At 37.1% G+C, this 20,446-nt stretch overlaps 1 protein-coding gene across 9 annotated transcripts in view; it reads left to right on the top strand.

Moving 5' to 3' along the window:
* The window catches only part of DMD (dystrophin), a 2,070,581-nt gene that overhangs the window by 1,526,189 nt on the left and 523,946 nt on the right, over positions 1 to 20,446 (top strand). For all 9 annotated transcript variants that reach the window (XM_034649821.1, XM_034649815.1, XM_034649816.1 and 6 more), the window contains one exon: positions 7,242 to 7,453. In XM_034649821.1, the coding sequence (XP_034505712.1) occupies positions 7,242 to 7,453 (212 nt within the window). The remainder of the gene's footprint in view (positions 1 to 7,241; positions 7,454 to 20,446) is intronic.

Raw genomic sequence — 20,446 nt, 5'->3', positions numbered from 1 at the left:
GCAGCATTGCAAGTGTGGTGAAATTCTGTAGTTTGAATTGTTGGCCCAGGCATGGATGATTAGCAAGTCCACATGATGTCCAACTACCACAACGGTCCAGTTCCAAAGTAACTGCTTCTCTCTGATGATCTGCAGATTTTATGTTTACTTTCATTCCTTGACAAAATGGAATATATATCATACTTCTTAAGTTTTCTTTTGTATATGTGTCTGCAGGGTCTGCTCTTAGAACAGCTACATCAGTCAATTGGGGTACTTTGTTTCTCTTGTTAAATAGCCTAATAACTGCTTCATTCGTCTCCATGTGCTGATTTGTTTCTGTGAGTCTAGTCTGGTTCACTGGCCAATGAGTATTTCTTTTCTTTTTTTTTTTTGAAGATTTTATTTATTTATTTGACAGAGAGACAGCCAGCAAGAGAGGGAACACAAGCAGGGGGAGTGGGAGAGGAAGAAGCAGGCTCCTAGCGGAGGAGCCTGATGTGGGGCCCCATCCCAGACTGCTGGGATCACGCCCTGAGCTGAAGGCAGACGGTTAACGACTGTGCCACCCAGGCGCCCCCAATGAGTATTTCTGAGATGTTCTTTATCACACCAGTCTCAGACCTAAATTGTATTCTATCCTCAGCAAAACCAGTGCATCTCTTATTATCATTCATATCTGCCAGTGATGCATATTTCACAGGTTGCAGCCCTTTTGAAAAGACGAATTCTCCAATGTTGTATGCACAATACATTTTACAAGTCAAATCATACTTCGTTAAATTTTTATTGAAGTACAATATACATAAGGGAAAATGCACATGTTAGAAATGTTTAGCTTGGTGAGTTTGCACAAACTAAATACCACTGTGTAAACAGCCATCAAATCAAGAAACAGAATAATATCCAGAACTTATGCAGCGTCCGGCACGTCTCTTTCAGTGACTACCAGTCCCACAAGGATAACCACTGTCCTGCCTTCTACAGTCATCCTACTTTTTCCTCTTTTTATACATTATATAACTGAAATAAAACAGTATGCCCTTGTTTTTGGCTGGCTTCTTTCCCTCAACATTATGTTTGTGAGATTAATACACACTATTGCATAAGTTGTAGATATTTTACTCCTATTGCTGGATAGTGTGCTAATATACCACAGTGTATTTAGGCATTTTCCGGTAGAGGGGAATTTGGGTAGATTCCAGTTAGGGGAAGCTTCCAATTTAGTACATGTCCTTTGGCGAATACATGTATGCATTTGTCTTGGATGTATACCTGGGAATGGAATATCAGTCAAATAATATTTTAAATATATCTAACAAGTTGGCTATTTAAAGAAATCTTACAGTGAATCCTTTTGTAAAGGAAGTAATCTCTCTATAATTTCTGTTCTGCAAAATGGATTCTCACATATGGGTATTTATTTCACAAGGGTCAATACATCTGTTTACTGTCTTTCTAGTATTCCTCTCCTTGTACTTTTGTTAATAACAATATGATATTTTATTGTTGTTATTAGCCTCTGAAGCTCAGTATGTTTTAAAATTTGAAAATGCCCATAAAAATATCCTTATCTGAAATATACATATTCTCTTCTATATTATGCCATCTCAGATTTAATTAAAAAGACAGTGTGAGGCAAAAAGACATTTCAACAGATTCTCTCTGATCTACAGTTTATTTTAAAAATATTAAAGAAAGATCATTGATTCTTTTTGACTCACAAGAATCCCCTTCGCAGACCAACATACCTTTTAATTTATGGATTTTTTCATCAGATGAGAATATTCTAGTAAATATGATATTGAAGATGTTCTATACTAAAAAATATGGTTGGTGCAGAGGCATTAAATCAGAAACAAAGGATGCCTGGAAAATATTTGTTTGCTTAAAATAGAGATCCTGAAGAATGAGAGGGAAATACGCAATTCTTTTTTAAAGTTTTTATTTTAATTCCAGTTAGTTAGCATACAGTGTTATATTAGTTTCAGGTGAACAATATAGTAATTCAACACTTCCGTACATCACCCAGTGTTCATCACAAGTGCACTCCTTAATCCCCATCCCCCACCCGTTCCCCTCCAGTAACTATCAGATTGTTTTTTCTAATTAAGAGTCTGTTTCTTGCTTTGTTTCTCTGTCTCTCATTTTTTCCCTTTGCTTGTTTTTTTTTCTGTTCCTTAAATTCCACTTATGAGTAGAATCTTATGGTATTTGTCTTTCTCTGACTGACTGATTTCATTTAGCATTGCACTCTCTAGATCCATCCATGTCATTGCAAATGGCAAGATTTCATTCTTTTTTATGGCTGAGTGATATTCCATCGTATATATACCACCTCTTCCTTAGCCATTCATCAGTCAGTGGACACTTGGGCTGCTTCCATAGTTCGGCTATTATAAAGAATGCTGCTATAAACGTAGGGGTGTATGTATCCCTTTGAATTAGTGTTTCTGTATCCTTTGGGTAAATACCCAGCTGGGTCATAAGGGAGTTCTAATTTTAACTTTTTGAAGAACCTTCACACTGTTTTCCAGAGTGGCTGCATCACTTTGCATTCCCACCAACACTGCATGAGGGTTCCTTTTTCTCTGTATCCTCACCAACACCTGTTGTTTCTTGTGTTGTTGATTTTAGCCATTCTGACAGGTGTGAGGTGCTATCTCATGGTAGTTTTGGTTTGCATTTCCCTGATGATGAGTGACGATGAGCATAATTCTTAAACCAGTATTCAACTTATGTAAACTTACAATGCAGTAAAGAGACAGTGACTCCTTTTAAAGAAGAAAGACCCCAGGTCCTGAGCAAGGGTTAACTTTGGAAGTGGCATTTTTACATCATTATAAAAAGGAAGCATGGATAATTAAAATAGTCTTCATGTACAATTCATTTGACAGACAGTTATTGAAAGTACACCAGGCACCAAGCACTGGGCTGTGCACTAAGGTTTTTTTTTAATGAATAAAATTCTAACTTTGACTAGCTTCTCCCAGAAGATGACCTTGAAACAGTGATTTGAGTGAAAGTGTTTTACTTGTAAGGTGATCCCATGAAGTACCAGTAAGACAGTGACACAACAAACCAGGGAAAGAAGCCAACAATTGAACCAATTATCAAGCAGGTTATTGCTGTAGGCAACTTGAGTTCAACTCTGATGAGTGAACTCTGGGAGACAGTGAAAAATGCACCTCACAGTTGTTACCCACAAAGGGTAATTATCTTCCAACTCCATTTATCATTGGCCAATTCATTTGTCAATCCCTTACAGTAAGATTTCCACCACTCCACTGAAATTGTTTTTTGTATGGTCCTGAGTGAATTCCATGTGGTCAAAGCCAGTGGATACTTCTGGCATGGGCTTTGGGGAGTCTGACTATTTGGGTCCAAGTGTTGGCTCTCCCACTCACTGTCTGTATGACCTTATGTCAGTTCTTTAATGCAGGCTGTTTCTTCCTCTGTTCAATGAGGAGAAGTAGCAACAGCAGCAGCAGCATAAACAATGATACCTACCTCATAAGATCATCATGACGATTAAATGAGTTAACACTCATACAGAACTTAAAACGGTGCTTTAAGCAGTGTAGGTATTCAAATGAATGTTAATTATTATGATTTTTATTACCTGGCGTGACATTTATGGCTTTTAAAAGTGTTGACCACGTTTGGGTTTTTGCAATACTTTCTTGTCCATGTTTTTGTGAAAGTACACTTTCCAGGCATTCCTCCTACCTCTCTAGCCATTCATTCATTCATATTATTGGCTACCTTTGCTTCATTCTGTCTTTATGTGTTATATATTCCAGGACTTGATCTTTACCCCTGTGTTCTAGTCAATCTACATACCATGTCAGTGAGAATGCATTCACACTGAGGTCTTCATTACTTCTCTGTAGTAATTTCTAATCCCAGATCTCTCTCCCCCGATACATGGCTATGCCATCGCACCTCCAGTCCACATGATTAAAATGGTATTGTGATGTAGATGATCCTCAGAACCTCTGACTGAGTAGGTCCAAGACTGAACTCGTTATCTTTTCCCTGGAACTGTTCATCCTTTATTCTTTGGGTATATAGTGAATAACAGCTTTATCTAACAGGCACCAACCAGAAGCCAGGGAATCTGTCTTGACTCCTTTGTTTCCCCACAGCTTAGCATAATGCCTGGTATCTAGTAGATGGTAAATAAAATGGTGACTATCAGGCTAGATGAATGGATTGATGGGTAGGGGTGCTTGGAGGGGTAGATGGATTGTTGAGTGAGTCTGTAGCCTGTAATTTTATTTAGTTAAGTATTATCTGACGATCATGTACAGCTGAAGGTCAAGGATGAGAAAGCATGCCCTCAGTGCGATCTGTACACCAATGAAACAGTTTGCCTTGCTACGTGACATATACATGACCCCTTTGGGATGAAAACTTTTACCGTTGTGCCTGAACAAGCATTCAAATGGTATATTTGTCTGAAATAATGATCTGGGCTATGAAAGTTTCTTCCTTTTGCCACAATGAGGAGATACATACCCACACAATAGGAAGAACTATCTTAATTTTTTCTCCTATGATGGCCTTTTTAAATATAAAGATTATGTCTACCCTATTGAAATGAACTATAAGATGTATGAAGTGTTCACTGGAATGAATGCAAATGGCTTACCATGTTTTTATCAAAAATACTAGGCATTTTAAAAAGTTTGCTAGCATAATAAAATGTCACTAATCAAGGCTGATTAATGCAAAAGCAAACTGGAATCAGAGACTTTTTAGGGAAAGCCAATTTTATTATTTTCATATACATATAGTATATAAAAATAGGCTAAGAAAAAAAAGGTGCCAACTATGCATAATAAAGTAGCCAGCCATGATAAGTTGAAAAAAATGGCTTGTAATTGGAATATGAGTTATTTCTATGACTGATGGAGAATTATTTCAGAATACGTAAAGGTCTATTTTAAACAGCTTCCTTATAATAGCATTTGCACTATTAATTTTGTAAACTAAAGATTAAATAGAAGACTAATAACTATAAATCTCACCTATATTAGGTGTCGCACTACCTTGTGGGGCAACAACAACAATGAAACAAGCAAAAAAGAAGGGTGCTCCAAGATTATAGAGAGAAACTGACATTTAAACAGAGGTTCACGTGTTAACCCAAGTTGGAATATACTATGCTGACTGGTTTCGGAACACCAAGCAAATACCCAAACAGAAATGAATCCAATAAAAACAGTTGTTTATGATGAGTGCCACTCACCTGGTTTTACCTATTCTAGGTACCAGATTCTTGATTTCATGTCACAATCACTAGTCTTCTAGGATTTGTCTAGCTCTCATGCTTATTTGCAGAAAATCTCAAGTACTTCTTTAACACCTAAGTTCTCTTAAACTTTAGGGGGCAACAACAGAGTTAATGAAGAAGGACTAAACTTACATCATGAGGTACAATTTTATAGGACTGTGCTGTGTACATTTTATGTGTCTATCCAAAGCCCTTCTTCACTCTTCTCTTCTTTGGTCTCTCCTCTGAGGGGTTGATATGTGTCATCACTGGGCTCCCGTGCCCTCTGACTTCCAGTTGGTTTACCCACCAGGGAGACCTGGTAGGAGAGAGAGGACAAAGTGAGATCAGGGTATTTATTCTCCTGGTTCCTTCTGGTGAAGTTGCCTCAGGCCAATGGTGTTCCTTGGCAAAAAGTTAATGTGCTTCTCTCCTTGTGATTCTCAGCTTCTGGCCACTTTTCCCTCCCCTGATTTCCTGGTTCTAGATGTAGTCACAGCTCCACTGCTGCAAGGCCCAATTTCTTGTATTATCTTTGGTGATTTTCCTACACCTGGATTATATTATAATTTGTTTCTTTATAAATAAATCTCTCGGATTATCCAGGCCAGATCACAGAGGAAAATGTATGTCAAGCTAAGATATTCCATAGGACAGTGGGGAGACACTGAAGGGTTTAAATGAAGGAGTGGGGCGATCAGATTTATATTAACTATTACTCTCTCTGTAGTGTGAAAGTTGCATTACAAAACAGAGACTTGAGACGGAGGGGCTAGAGAGTACTACAGACATGTAGGCAAGAAATGGTAGAGCTTTGCAGTAGGAATATGTGAGAAGTGGCAAGGAGTTCTATATGAGAAAAATTAGTAACCAATTACATATGGTATTCATTGAAACCTTGGGAAAAATCTAGAATGTCTATCAGGTTTTGCTTAAGGAATAAAGTTGATAGTGGTTTTATTACTTATTTTCCAGGATATTATTTCTGTTTTATGAAATCAGCCTAAAGAGAAGATAATGTGGTCCTCAAAAGGAAAAAAAAAAACAATGTGGTCATTTTTATTTTTATTCTACTAAAATAAAGTACTTCAGAGCAGAATTGATAGGGCATCTCCATCTCTGACTCACAGTGATATCAAAAAATGGCCTCAATATAAGCTTGTCTTACTTACAGAATATAACCAGTAAGAATTCTTAGATATTGTTACAAGACATTTCTAGTAGGCCTGTCTGCTCTTGGGTTGCTCCAGAAGAAGACCAGAGCATGTGGCTTATTTGGGATTTGAGGGAAACATCAGTAGGGGATTGAGCGAGTGAGGAAGGCAGGGGTGTCAATAAAGGATGGTGCATTTTCAAGCAGGTTACTTCTGTGGGCTACTGGAGCTTCTTCCCACTAGGAGATCTCTGGAACCCTTGTAAAATAAATGCTCCCCAGTGATCATCCCTGGCATGAAGGGGGCAAAACTATTCATACCCCAATATGTACCATCAGTCCTTGGTTACAGGCTGCTTCCGGGAGGTGAGGTGGCAGGAATCATCGATTCCCCGGTATATCTAGCCTGCCACTTAGGTGGCAAAACAAATTCTTTGTGGCACCACAAGTCCTTCAAGGAATGAGTTGCCAATAATAGTATCAGAAGTCAGGTTGTTGGGCACTCAGGTGGTAAGGGCAAGGGGATTCAGGCAATCTGCTCTAGTACCTTTCAAAAAGATTACTCATATTTGGCTCTGGGGATTGAGAATAGACAGAGTTAAATTTTTACATACACTGCGGATGTTCTAGGTCACCTTGAGGAAGATAACCTCACGTTTGCCATTGGAAAAAGTAAGGAATTCTATTGTCCATTGTCCTAGCTGTAACACAATGAACATTTTTTTTTTAATGAATGGTATAAAAAGTGAGATCTTCTTTGAAGGTTAAATTTCAAATGTCTTCTCCAGGCTAGCATTTACTCCTATATATTCATTTTTCCTTCTATTCCAGTTGAAAGAATTCAGAGTCAGTGGGATGAAGTACAGGAACACCTTCAGAACCGGAGGCAGCAGTTGAATGAAATGTTAAAGGATTCAACACAATGGCTGGAAGCGAAAGAAGAGGCTGAGCAGGTGTTGGGACAGGCCAGAGCCAAGCTCGAAACATGGAAGGAGGCTCCCTACACAATGGATGCAATCCAAAAGAAAATCACAGAAACCAAGGTTGGTATCACAGATGTGTTCTTAAAATAAACTATCAGTTATACTGGATAAAATTATAACCATGGATTAAAATTTAATGATTTTTAATGCCAATTTATTAAAAGAAAACTAGGTTTAAGCTGAAACGAACAGTAGACTTTTCAGCCAAAGTAGAGATTAGAGGAAAACTGATGGCTAATATCAATCTTAAGATTAATTTTGTTTAATCCAGGTATCATAGGCTGGTTTTCACATTACACCATCTTTTGAGATCACTTCATAGTTGATACACATACTTGTGTGGTAGCATAATGTCAGTCATTTGGAATTAATTCGTTCCTAGAAAAAGTAACGGGTCTACTCCTTCCTAAGTAGGGCCCTGAATGGAGAAGGTAGGGGAAGTGTAAGGATAAGGCAAGGATAAGGGGTCTTCTTACTTTCTCCTCCAGGTCTTTGACCTTCAGACCAATTTCTCTACTTCTTTCTCTTCCTTCTCTTCTTCTTCTTCCCCCCACCCCCGAAACTCCATCATATATCTGTCCACTTCAGAGTCTAGAACTCGTTGTGATAAAAGAAAGAGAAAAGAGAAAGGAAATAATATTTGTTTACTGACTGTGTTTTATCAAGCATCATGCCTGGTACCTTACGTGCTTTTAATTCTTTCAAACCTCATACTTATGGGTCAATTGGGAAAGACCTTAAATGCTAAGCAGAGAAGTAACACAGTAAGAACTTGATTAGATTGAATTTTTTATCAAAACCCTCTATAGATGTTTTTTTTTTCATGTTGGAAAAAAGCCTTTTGCTAAACAATTGTCTGAATCACAAATTAGCTATGTCATCTGGGAAAAAAAACATTATATTGTGATTTTCTTGGACGAAGTGACTTCTATTTCTAAATGAGTCAGTGTTTAGGCTGTGTTGAGCTACATGGCATATGTATTTGTGCTATGTTTATTTGAAAAATAAACCCTGAAATCTCAATAGTTTAATATAATAAAGATGAATTCCCTGACTGTATCATACTGCAGTGAAGGTTGAAGAGCTCTTCCTGGGAGTTCTCTCTTAAATAGCAACTTGAGAAATCCAGGCTTTTCCAATTTTGTGATAGCATCATCTTAAACTCATGGCTGCCCACAGTCACTGCAGGAAAGTAAGAGAGAATTTGGCCACTTTATCCACGGGGTTCTATGGATAAGGCCTGGAGATTATGTATGTCACTTCGACCCACCTCCCATTGACCAGAACACGTTCCCAATTTAACATCAGGAAGAGGAAATGGGAATAGTGAGCTAATGAGCTTTTAGCCAGCCTCAGCCATAGCCACTTCTCCAAAGGACCTGCGCTGCTATGAGGACAAGATTTTTGTTTGTATGACAAGAATGTTAGAAATCACATAGGACTGGGGCACCTGGGTGACTCAGTCATTAAGCATCTGCCTTTGGCTCAGGGCTCAGGACGTGATCCCAGGGTCCTGGGGTCAAGCCCCACATCAGGCTCCTATGCTGGGAACCTGCTTCTTCCTCTCCCACTCTCCCTGCTTGTGCTTGTGTTCCCTCTCTCGCTGGCTGTCTCTCTCTCTGTCAAATAAATAAAATCTTAAAAAAAAGAAAAAGAAATCACATAGGACTTTACAGATTCATCATTACCTCTGTTGGAAGCAGTTACTTTTTTCACGAGATACTTGTTGCCACTAGGATTTTCTCCTTTGGATGAACATAGAAGGCATAGGAATTTCTAATGATGATGTTCCCAATTCTTGGTTTGACTATGGGAAAGCTTGAATTCATGCAGCTGTTCTCGAAGGCTCTGGTCTTATCCATAAGGTACCCAGTATGTTATGCCATTTCTTTTTCCTGTCCAAAAACTGAGGATTCTATGAATCTAGCAGATCTTAGAAGAAAGTGATTAACTGATTGGGAGGAATTAACAGGGAAAAGAGTTTGGGCTGGACCCTTGAGTTAGAAAAAGGGAAGGGCGGGGCGCCTGGGTGGCACAGCGGTTAAGCGTCTGCCTTCGGCTCAGGGCGTGATCCTGGCATTATGGGATCGAGCCCCACATCAGGCTCCTCCGCTATGAGCCTGCTTCTTCCTCTCCCACTCCCCCTGCTTGTGTTCCCTCTCTCGCTGGCTGTCTCTATCTCTGTCGAATAAATAAATAAAATCTTTAAAAAAAAAAGAAAGAAAGAAAAAGGGAAGGAGGCATATTGTGATAAATTTGATAAGGGCAAGAAGACTCTGCAAGTTGGCACATGAGAAATCTTAAAAACTACAAGAATCTTAAAGTGATGGCAGGAATGATTAGGGTTTTCTAGCCCTTAAAAAAGCAAGGGACTCTAAATAAGAGATGAAAAGAAGGGCAAAAGAAAATATGAAAGGACAAAACAAAACAATTTCATCATCAAAACAAGTCATATGTTTTAAACACCGAAAACAAAGACAAGATGTTATTATAATTGCTATCCTTGTTACACTTTCAAAATAAAAAAATTGCTTTTCAACTGTCAGTCTAAAACTACATCATAAAAATGGCTCAGCCATTATCTGTAGAAACCGATGTTTCTGTTTGTGTTATATGTTATATGTTATGAATTAACTGTGTGTGTGTGTGTGTATAGTTGCCCTTTCAGTGCATGTTCATTATATAAAGATGACCAAAGCTGTAATTTTTCCGTCCATTTCCTAAATGACATATGTTAAAGCTATAAGTAATCAGGAATCTTCCATGAAAACTATTATTGTTCACAGTTTACAGGTGAGAAAATTGAAGCCTAGAGAAGTTCAGAAACTCCTCTTAAAAATCATAGCGTTAGGATGTGAATGCATAGCAATTGCTCTTATAGATGACCTCACAGATTTTCTCTTCTACCCGTTGTGTTATATGTGGCTAAAACAAATCAAGAAAACACTATGAAGATCAGAAAGGGGGACAACTGTAATTATGAATTGACAAATGAGATCATATTACTGAGAAGCCAACAGGTGGGAAATGAAAACGATGAAACAGTATACTGGGGAGAGGTTTTCATATTCTGTTTTACTATGAAAAACTAAAAAGATAATTGCAAATTATATCCCCTTTTTAATGAAACTACAATTTTTAATTTTTCTAAAATTCAGGGGGTATATAAAATGGAGATCTGGCCTTTATGTCTAATATGTTATCACTACTGAGTGGTTAATAGCTGGCTTACCACTTATAATGTTCTTTTATGAAGAAAGGGTGAAAATAGACTTAAAGAGGCATTGGATAATTTGAGCAGGATCTCCTTGCTCCATAAATTCTTTCCGAGTCTCCGTGCCTAAGATTAGCGAGAGAGCTGGTGAGCCTCGTAAGGCGATCATCAGGCTGTGTCTACAGAGGTGGAGAGCTGTGATTAAAGCAGCCAGCCTCCCTTGCAGCAGCGTCACTGATGACTACCCGCACTGTCACAGTGAAATGGTTCCAAAGGCAAGTAACAGTAGTAGTATACTCTTTGAAAATTTAAACCAGTCATCATACCTGAACTAAAGAAAAATTCATTTACAATTCTGATATATCTATGATTCATCATTGCTCATCTTTGTAATCTCTTCCATTTCTTATCTACATGTTTTCATTGTCCTCATAATGGAGATACAATTTTGAATTCTGACTTTAAACTTAGTATCCTTACATAAACACTTATAAGTTGTTGCTTTATAACTTTTGATAATTATCATTTTAAATTCTTTGCAACATCTCATAAAGTTCCACCCTTAACCATCTCCTTACTGACTGGACATTCAGACAGCCTCCTCCTCTTGGTTAAAAAAAGTAGTGGAGAAAAAATGGGGACAACAACAAGCATGTCACAGGAGAGAAATCAAATCTGAGGTAGCATCCAGGGGCAGTCCATCTTGAAAACATGGTCAAGCTGGAAGGAGATGGCAACAAGACAGTCTTGATTTATCAAAAGAACAAGCTATAGATAGCCCATCGTGTTGATGATTAATGAACAGGTCATTAAGAGATGCCCATAATATATGTAGTTTCTTTCTATATAACCTTTAACTTTTTGGAAACAAAAACATAATGCGAGGAAGTAGCTGATTCTGTTAACCAAACGGCTTCAGTTGATCTTCTCCATGGCCTTAGTAAAACAATGTTTTTTTGAGATGGAATGACAGATGTTAGGGAAAAATCATACAGGATTTCCATTTTAATCAAACTCCCTGCCAATAAGCTATGACAGAATCCTATGAGAGATGATGCCATTTAACTTTCATAAGAAGTAAGATGGTATGACATTGGCACCTAAAATTGCCAGCAGCGGTCACCATGGGATTTATTTTATTTGGCAGAATCTCGGTTGACTTCACAACCTGTTTCCCAGGCTATTAAGATTGGCCCAAACTTGGCAATGAATTCTTTGGAAAAAATATTTCTTGATGATTTTAAGCTTTCCTTTCCAGTGTCAAGAGAGATTTACCCAGGCTCAGAGTTTTCATTTATTTTTTCCCCTTTCAGCTTTTGAAAGAGAATTCCTTTTTTGTCTGCTTTGTGATTGCTTTTGTGTCAAATTCAGCATAAAAGCTTTTCAAATGTGACGGCATTAGCTGTTTTGTGCTTGGCTGAGCTAAGAGTGCATGAATTCAATAGAGAAGTGAAATCTTGTTTGAGCCTAGCTGATTTGGCTCTATAATACTTAAAACTATCTGAGGTGAGAAATCCAATAATTTATCAAATTATTAAATAAACATTTCCAAGGCTGCAAAATATCTGTGTTTTGAAGACATTCTTTAGGGATCTTGAAAGATAGATACATTGTAATCATGTAATTAATTTAAAAAGTTGAACTTGTTATATATAGTAAATACAGTAGGTATTTGAGGATCTCAAAATATTTTACTAGGAAAGAGCTAATGGAGAACTTTTTCAAATATGGAAGTAGAACATTGTAGTTTTAATTATTTGGGAGGATGGGCCGTATTAGATCATATCCTTATCTCCCATAAGGATATGCACAGTAGTAGCTGAATTCTTCTTCCACATATTTTATTTACTTTTTGACTTGCACAAAATTAAATCAGCAAATTGATTCACACTGGTAGATTGAGGTTTGGATTTCTGATACTGTAATGAAAAAGATCAGAAATCTTCTTGCCGGGACCTGCCATTTCTTCATGCATTTTCTTTATTCCCTTTTGTTCTCCCCTAAAGCTTCCACATGATTAAGGAAAAAGAATCAATAACCTAATCGTACTTTTCCTCCCAACGTATGCATGAAGCTATTAAACTTCTCAAAGCATACAACCAGAGTGCTTCCTACATCACTGATAGAGGAAGTAATGGGCTCGTTTCCCCAGGTACTGCTATACTATATAAATATTTAATGCACAGTCACCAATTCTTGAATAGCATTATGCTCTGATTATACCATGTTTTGCCTTGTTTCCTTTTCATAGTTTAACTTATATCATGCTCAAAAATATAATGTAGCAACTCTGTAAACATACTCCTCCATAAAAGCAACAAATAGCAAAAATTGTCAAAATTGCCTCTTCTGAACTCTGGAAATTAACCAAAGGTTGACAGCATTTTATAAACTGCTGAACTTCCATAAGAACAGCAGGGTTTGAGGCTTTTTAACTCGGCCTATTCCGTTACTTTCTCCCAGCTCCACAGTAGCTTTGAGAATCAGCAGCCTTATAGCCACCAGAGAGGAAAGACCCGGATTGGAGTTCCTCAGAAAGACCCATTTCATTCCCAGAGTTTTATTACTATTTGAACTATCTTGCAGCTCCCTAGAACAAACCTGTACACAAGGCCTTGTCATTCATTATTTGACCTGATTTTGCACTAACTCCCAGAAAAAGCCCTATCCCCAGAGTGTCTATCCAAAACAATCAGCAGCGTTGTTTAAATAGTAACTGCCTGAGGCTATGATACCAGTTGAGGTAATCATGGTCTAGAGAAAAACTGAAAAGGAAGATCTAGGGAATGAGATGTCTGTCCTCAGAGGTCTTTGAAAAGCTCTGACATATTCCTAGGGGATCTACAAGGCTACATGCATGTCTTGCCAAATCAAGACTATCAATAAAGAGATATAAATTATGAACAGGAACCAAATAGAGATTCTGGAGTTTAAAAGTATAATAATTAAAATGAAATTTTTACTAGAGGATCTCAACATCAGAACTGAGCTGGCAGAAGAGTCCGTGAACTCGGTCAATAGGAATAATCCACACCAAGGAAAAGAGAGAAGAGAAGAATTAAGAAAAATACAGGAAGCAAAAACTGACAGAATTAAGGGGAGAAATAAACAGTTCAACAAGAACAAAGACTTCAGTACCCTATTTTTAATAATAGATAAACTGGGCAGAAAATCAACAAGGAAAAAGGAGACTTGGAAAAACACTATGAACTAGCAAGGCCTAACAGTCATGCATAGAACACTCCACCCAGTAATAACAGAGTATTCATTCTTCTCAATTGCACATGGAATATTCCCCAGGATACACCATATGCTAGGTCATAAAACAAGTCTTAATACATTTAAAAGGATTTCAGTCATATAATATACATAATGTAGATTCTCCAACCATAATTAAATGAAATTAAAAATCAATAACAAAAGTAAATTTGGGAAATTCACAAATATGAGAAAATGATACAGTACATTATTAAATAACCAATAGGTCAAAAAAGAAATCACAAAGGAAAAGCAAAAATACTTTGAGATGAATGGACATAAAAATACAACATATTGAAACTTATAAGATGCAACTAATGCATGTTGAGAGCAAAATTTATAGCTATAAATACCTGTATTAAAAAAGAAGAATGATTTTGGGGTGCCTGGATGGCTATTGGTTAAGTGTCTGACTCTTGATTTCTGCCCAGGTTGTTATGTCAGGGTTGTGCGATGGAGCCCCATGTCAGCTTCATGCTGGGCATGGCACCTGCTTAAGATTCTCTCTCTCCCTCTGCCTCTTCACTCTCCCTCTCTAAAAGAAGAAGGGGGGCGTAGGGGGTGGAGAAAGATCTAAAATAAGTAACTCAATCTTCTACCTTAAGTAATTAGAAAAAGAAAATTAAACCTAAGGCAAGCAGAAAGAAGGAAGTAATAAAAGTTAGAGTGAAATCAATTGAACAGAGGAAAGAAAAGTGAGAGAAAATCAGAAGAATTAAGTTAGTTATTGAAAAGATCAACAATATTGACAACCCTTTAGTTGGACTTACTTAAGAAAGAAGAGAGAGAAGGCTCAAATTACTAATCTTAGAAATGATTGAGGATGCACCACTACCAACCTTATAAAAATAAAAAGGATTATAAGAGGATATTATGAATGGGAGAAATAAGAAATATGAATAGACCTATATCAAGTGTAGAGATTGAATCAGTAATTTTAAAACTTGCCCCAAGAAAAGACCCAGACCCAGATGGCTTCACTGGTGAATATTACCAAACATTTAAAGATGAATTAATAGCAGCCTTTCACAAACTCTTCCAAAACATAGAAGAGAAAGGAATATTTCCCAACCAAAGGTATAACAGGAAAAAAAAAAACTGCAAGCCAATATACCTCATGAATATAGACTCAAGAAATCTTAAGAAAAATACTATCAAACCTGATAAAGCAACATATTGAAAGGATTATATACCATAACCAAGTGAAGTTTATTCCAGGAATACAAGGTTAGTTTAACATACAAAATTGACACAACATACAGATATTCCTTGACTTACGATGGGGTTATGTCTCAATAAACTTATAAGTTGAAATACCGTAAGCGAAAAGTGCATTTAATACACCTAACCTACCAAACATTATAGCTCAGCTAGCCTTCCTTAAATGTACTCAGAACACTTACATTAGTCTATAGTTAGGCAAAATCATCTAACACAAAGCCTGTTTCATAATAAAATGTTGAATATCCCTTGTAATTTATTGACTACTGTACTGAAAGGGAAAAACAGAGTAGTTATATGGGTACAGAATGGTCATAAGTGTATCAGTTGCTTACCCCTCATGATAACATGGCTGACTGGAAGCTGCAGTTTACTGCCACTGCCCAGCATCATTAGAGAGTATCATACTGCATATCATTAGTTTTAGAAAAGATCAAAATTCAAAATTTGAAGTAAGCTTTCCACTTAATATGTTACTTTTACACCATTGTAAAGTGAAAAAAAATCCTAAGTCAAACCATCGTAAGTGGGGCTGTCTGTAATGTATCGTAGCAGTAGAATAAATGACAAAACCCACATGGTCATCTTAATAGTTGTAGAAAAAGCTTTGACAAAGTCCAAACTCTTTCATAAAAAAAAAAAAACCCACACTCAACAAATTAGAAATAAAAGGTGTTGTAGGTTGAATAGTATCTCCTTAAAAATGTGTTGAAGGCCCAACCCCTGATACTTGTGAATGTGTCCTTATTTGGACATAGGGTCATTGCAGATGTGATCCAAGTTAAGATGAGGTCATACTGGAGTAGGCTGGGTTCTTAATCAGATATGACTGGTGTCCTTATAAGAGGTGGAAAAGAGGCGTACATGGAGAGAAGAATGCCATGTGAAGACACTCACGGTAGGGAAAATACCAGGTAACAACAAAGGCCATTGTAAGGCAAGCAACAGCTAGGATTGACAGGTACCACCAGAAGATAGGAAGAGGTGAAGAAGGATTCTTCTTACCGGTTTTACATGGAGCACAGCCTGCTGACACCTTGACTCCAGAACTGCGGGACAATCCATTTTGTCATTTTAAGCCACCCAGTTTGTGATACTTTGTCTTGGAAGTCCTAGGAAAATAATACAGAGGGAAAATTCTTCAACCTGATAAAGGGCATCTAAGTAAAACCTACAACTAACATCGCAGTAAAAGACTGAATGCTTTCACCTATGATCAGGAGCAAGGTAAGGATGGCTGCCGTCACCACTTCTATTACCACTATGCTAGAAGTTCAGGCCACGACAACTAGGCAAGAAAAATAGATAAAAGCCATCCAGATTGGAAAGGAAAAAAATAAAACTACCCATTTGCAGATGACATGAACTTGTACATAGAAAATCCTAAGGAGTACGCTAAAAGAGTATTAGAACGAATAAATTCTGCAAGTTTGCAGATTATAAGATCAAAATGCATAAATCAATTGCTTTTCCATACACAAGCAATGAATAATCTGAGAAATGAAATTCAGAAAATGATTCCATTTTTAATGGCATCAAAAAATTAAATACATAGGATTAAAAGAAATGTAAGACTTTTATACCACCAATGACAAATCACTGTTGAATGAAATTAAAGAAGATCTAAAGAAATGGAAAAAATATCTCAGGTTCCCAGATCAAAAGACTTAATATGGTTAAGATAGCAATATCCTCAAACTGATCTATAGACTTTAGCAATCCTCATCAAAATTCTAACTGGTCTTTCTGCAGAAATAAACAAGAGGATCCTAAAATATATACTGAAGTGCAAGGGACAAAGAATAGCCAAACCAGCCTTGAAAAACAGCAAGGTTAGGGGACTTAGAATTTCCAAATTCAAAACATACTACAAAGCTACTGTAATCAAGACGATATAGTGCTGACAAGAAGATAGAAATATAGATCAATGAAATAAAATTGAAAGTCCAGATGTAAAACCTTGCTTTTAAGGTCAGTTGCTTTTTGACAAGAATGCTTAGACAATTCAATGGCAAAAAAATAGTCTTTTTGAACCCTTGTGCTTGGATAACTAAATATTCACATACAAAATAATGAAGTTTGACCCCATATAATACCATACACAAAAATTCACTCAAAAATTGATTATGATAGAGCTAAATATAAGAACTAAAAGTTTATTTTTTAAAATATATTTATTTATTTTAGAGAGGGCAGAGGGGCAAAGGGAGAGGGAAAAAATCCTCAAGCAGACTCATCACTGAACACAGAGCCCAACATGGGGCTTGATTCCAGGACCCTGAGATCATGACCTGAGTGAAATCAAGAGTCAGTCACTTAACCAACTGAGCCACCCAGGTGCCATAAGAACTAAAACTTTAAGACAACATATGAATATGATGAGTTAGGCAATGTCTTCTTGTATATGACACCAAAAGCAAGAGTGACAAAAGAAAAAATACATAAGTTGGACTTCATCAAAATTAAAAGCTTTTGTGCTGTAAGCAATGTCATAAAGAAAGTGTGAAGACAACCCACAGAATGGGAGAAATTATTTGCAAATATCTCATAAAGGACTTGTATCCAGAATACATAAAGAACTTTATAACTCAACAAGAACAAAAAGCCCAATTACAAAGCAACAAAGGATCATAATAGGCAGTTCTTCAAAGAAGGTGTACAAATGGCCAATAAGCCCATGAAAAGATGGCCAACACCATAGTCATTAGGAAAATACAAATGAAATCCAGGAGATACCACTTCATACTCACTAGGATGGTTGAAATAAGAAAGAGGATGAGTGTTGACAAGAATGTGGAATAATTAGAACCTCATACATAGCTTTTGGGAATGTAAAATGGTACAACTTTGGAAAAAAGCTTAGCAGTTCCTGTAGATATGAAACATGAAACTACTATCTGACCTAAGAGTGCCACACTCAGGTATGTATCCAAGGGAAATAAAAACATACGTCCACAAAAACCTTTATACAGATGTTTGTAGCAGAGTTATTTGTGATACCCAAAAAGTGGAAAAAACGTACATGTTTATTAACTAAGGAATGATTTTTTTAAAGGGGAGTATATCCAGCAATGGAATATTACTTGGCAATAAAAATTAATAAAGTGCTGGTAGCTGCTAGAACATGGATGAACCTCAAAAACATTATGCTGGGTGAAAGAAGCCAATCACAGAAGACCACATATTTAGAAGTCCATTTGTATGAAGTATCCAGTAAAGGCTAGGGGAGGGAGAGGCTGGAAAATGGAAGGTGACTATTAATGGTACAGGATTTCTTTTGGATTTGAAGAAGATGTTCCAAAATTAGATTGTGGGGGTGCCTGGGTGGCTCAGTCAGTTGAGCGTCTGACTCTTGATTTCGGCTCAGGGCATGATCTCAGGATCCAACTCCTTATTTCGGCCCAGGTCATAATCTCAGGGTAGTGGATCCAGCCCCACATTGGGCTCAGCGGAGAGTCAGCTTGAAATTCTTTCTCTCTCCCTGCCCCTTCCCCTCCCCCTAAAATAATAAATAAATCTTTTAAAAAATTCGATTGTGCTGATGGCTTCTCAACTCTGCATGTACTAAAACCCACTAAATTATACACTTAAAATGGATGGATCTTATGCCCTGTGAATTATATCTCAAATTTGCTCTCAGAAGGCATGTATCTACATGTCATTAAGACTACAGATCTTTTCTTGTTTCTTCAAGTTTATAAACTGCTTTAGAAATGTAGTTTCTCAACATGTATCAGCAACAGAACCTACTCTGTGTGAGTCATTATACTAGCTTATTCTATCCCTGGCCCTGGCCCCGGCCGCAGACTATTTGGAGATGATAGGATTGCCCTTCTGGAGATAGGGTCGTGCCTGACTAGCTATATCTGTCAGGAGAGTCTAAGTTATACCACAGTAATAACCTTCAAATCTAGAGGCTTAACCCAAAGTTTATATTTTACTCATGTTACGTGTCCATTGTAGATTCACAAGAGGGTTCTACTCCAGTAGCTTAGTCACTCAGGCTGATAACAGCTGAGTCTTGATATATGCTTCCACGATTAAAGAGGTAGGGGACGTGAATAATGCCATCAGTTCATAAACCTTCTGCCTGTAAGTGACAAGTAGTCCTAATAAGTTACATAGCCATCCCTGACTCAGTGGGGGTGCCGATGGCATGAAAAAGCACTGAAGGTTTGTGGACAATGATGTATTCTACCACAGTAGGCTCATGGGGTTTGAAAAATAGCCAAGAAATAATGCAGCTTTCTGGGGATCTATCCTCTGGCATTCTCTCTGGAGTCATTTCCACCCAACCATTTCCATACCCTCTCAACCAGACTTCTCTTAGACGCCTGGGGTAGCTGGGTGATTTCTTAATTACAACACTTCTTAAGCCTTTTAATAAAGTCAGCAAATTAAAGAGAAAGCCCAGATAAAGAGAATGCTTTCTAAAATGTCATAATGAAATTAAGGTAATGAAGTACTTGGAGGGCTCTCCTCCCTTCTTTTTGTATAAAACTTATTCCAGAGAAGCTGGAAGAGAAATGGGGCCTGAAAGTAAAGAGGGAGGAAAATAAATTGTATGCCATTAGTTTAATTATGAAAATTCATTACATGAAGCCATGTAAGACAGAAAATAATGGAACTCTAATGGGTTGGCCGATAACACATTTACTAGCCTGCTCTCAGCTTGTAGTCATTGTTGAAAGGACAAAGAAGTAACAACTTTGGTATGTAGTCCTCAAAGCTATTGAAAAGATTAATCATTTCCAGTAAGCTGGAAAATGAGGGCCATTTTCTTAAATAGTATCCCCTGTATAGAGTGTTACCTTCTGAAACAGAGATGTTTGGTAATGTCAGAGGTTTAATAGATGAATCTTGAAGTTAATGGTGAGAGGCTTTACTTTTGAAATAGCTTCCTTACAGATATTTTAACATTTCTATTATAAATCCATAAAGAGGTTTTATAGGTCGTTTTAATTCACACAAGCAAGAAAGAGTGTTTCTTTTTCCCAATAGAGATTTATAGAACATTAATTCATACTTAGGACTAAATTGTGTAGTGATTTTTTTTAATAAACCAAATCTGTATTTTTTCTGCTGTCTTTGTTTGGCAATGTCTTACTTTATTATACACAATAATTTTCCAATCATGCTATAATCATCAAGGAGACTATTTTATATTCTTTGGTGTTCAATTATAAAAAGCCCAATCATTTGCATTAAATTCCTTTATATGGAAGTGTATCTTCTTTAACTAGATTGAACCCTGAATATTGGAGTCAAGAAACTTGCATTTTTGTGACGCCTCTTTCACTGATTAGCTTTGTCACTTTCAACAAGTCACTTAAACTTTCAGAGGTTTTTGTATTATCGGA

Source organism: Ailuropoda melanoleuca, chromosome X (assembly GCF_002007445.2).
Source record: "Ailuropoda melanoleuca isolate Jingjing chromosome X, ASM200744v2, whole genome shotgun sequence".
Taxonomy (NCBI): domain Eukaryota; kingdom Metazoa; phylum Chordata; class Mammalia; order Carnivora; family Ursidae; genus Ailuropoda; species Ailuropoda melanoleuca.
The sequence above is the reverse complement of the archived record's forward strand: the minus strand, read 5'-3'. Positions and strand labels throughout refer to the sequence as shown.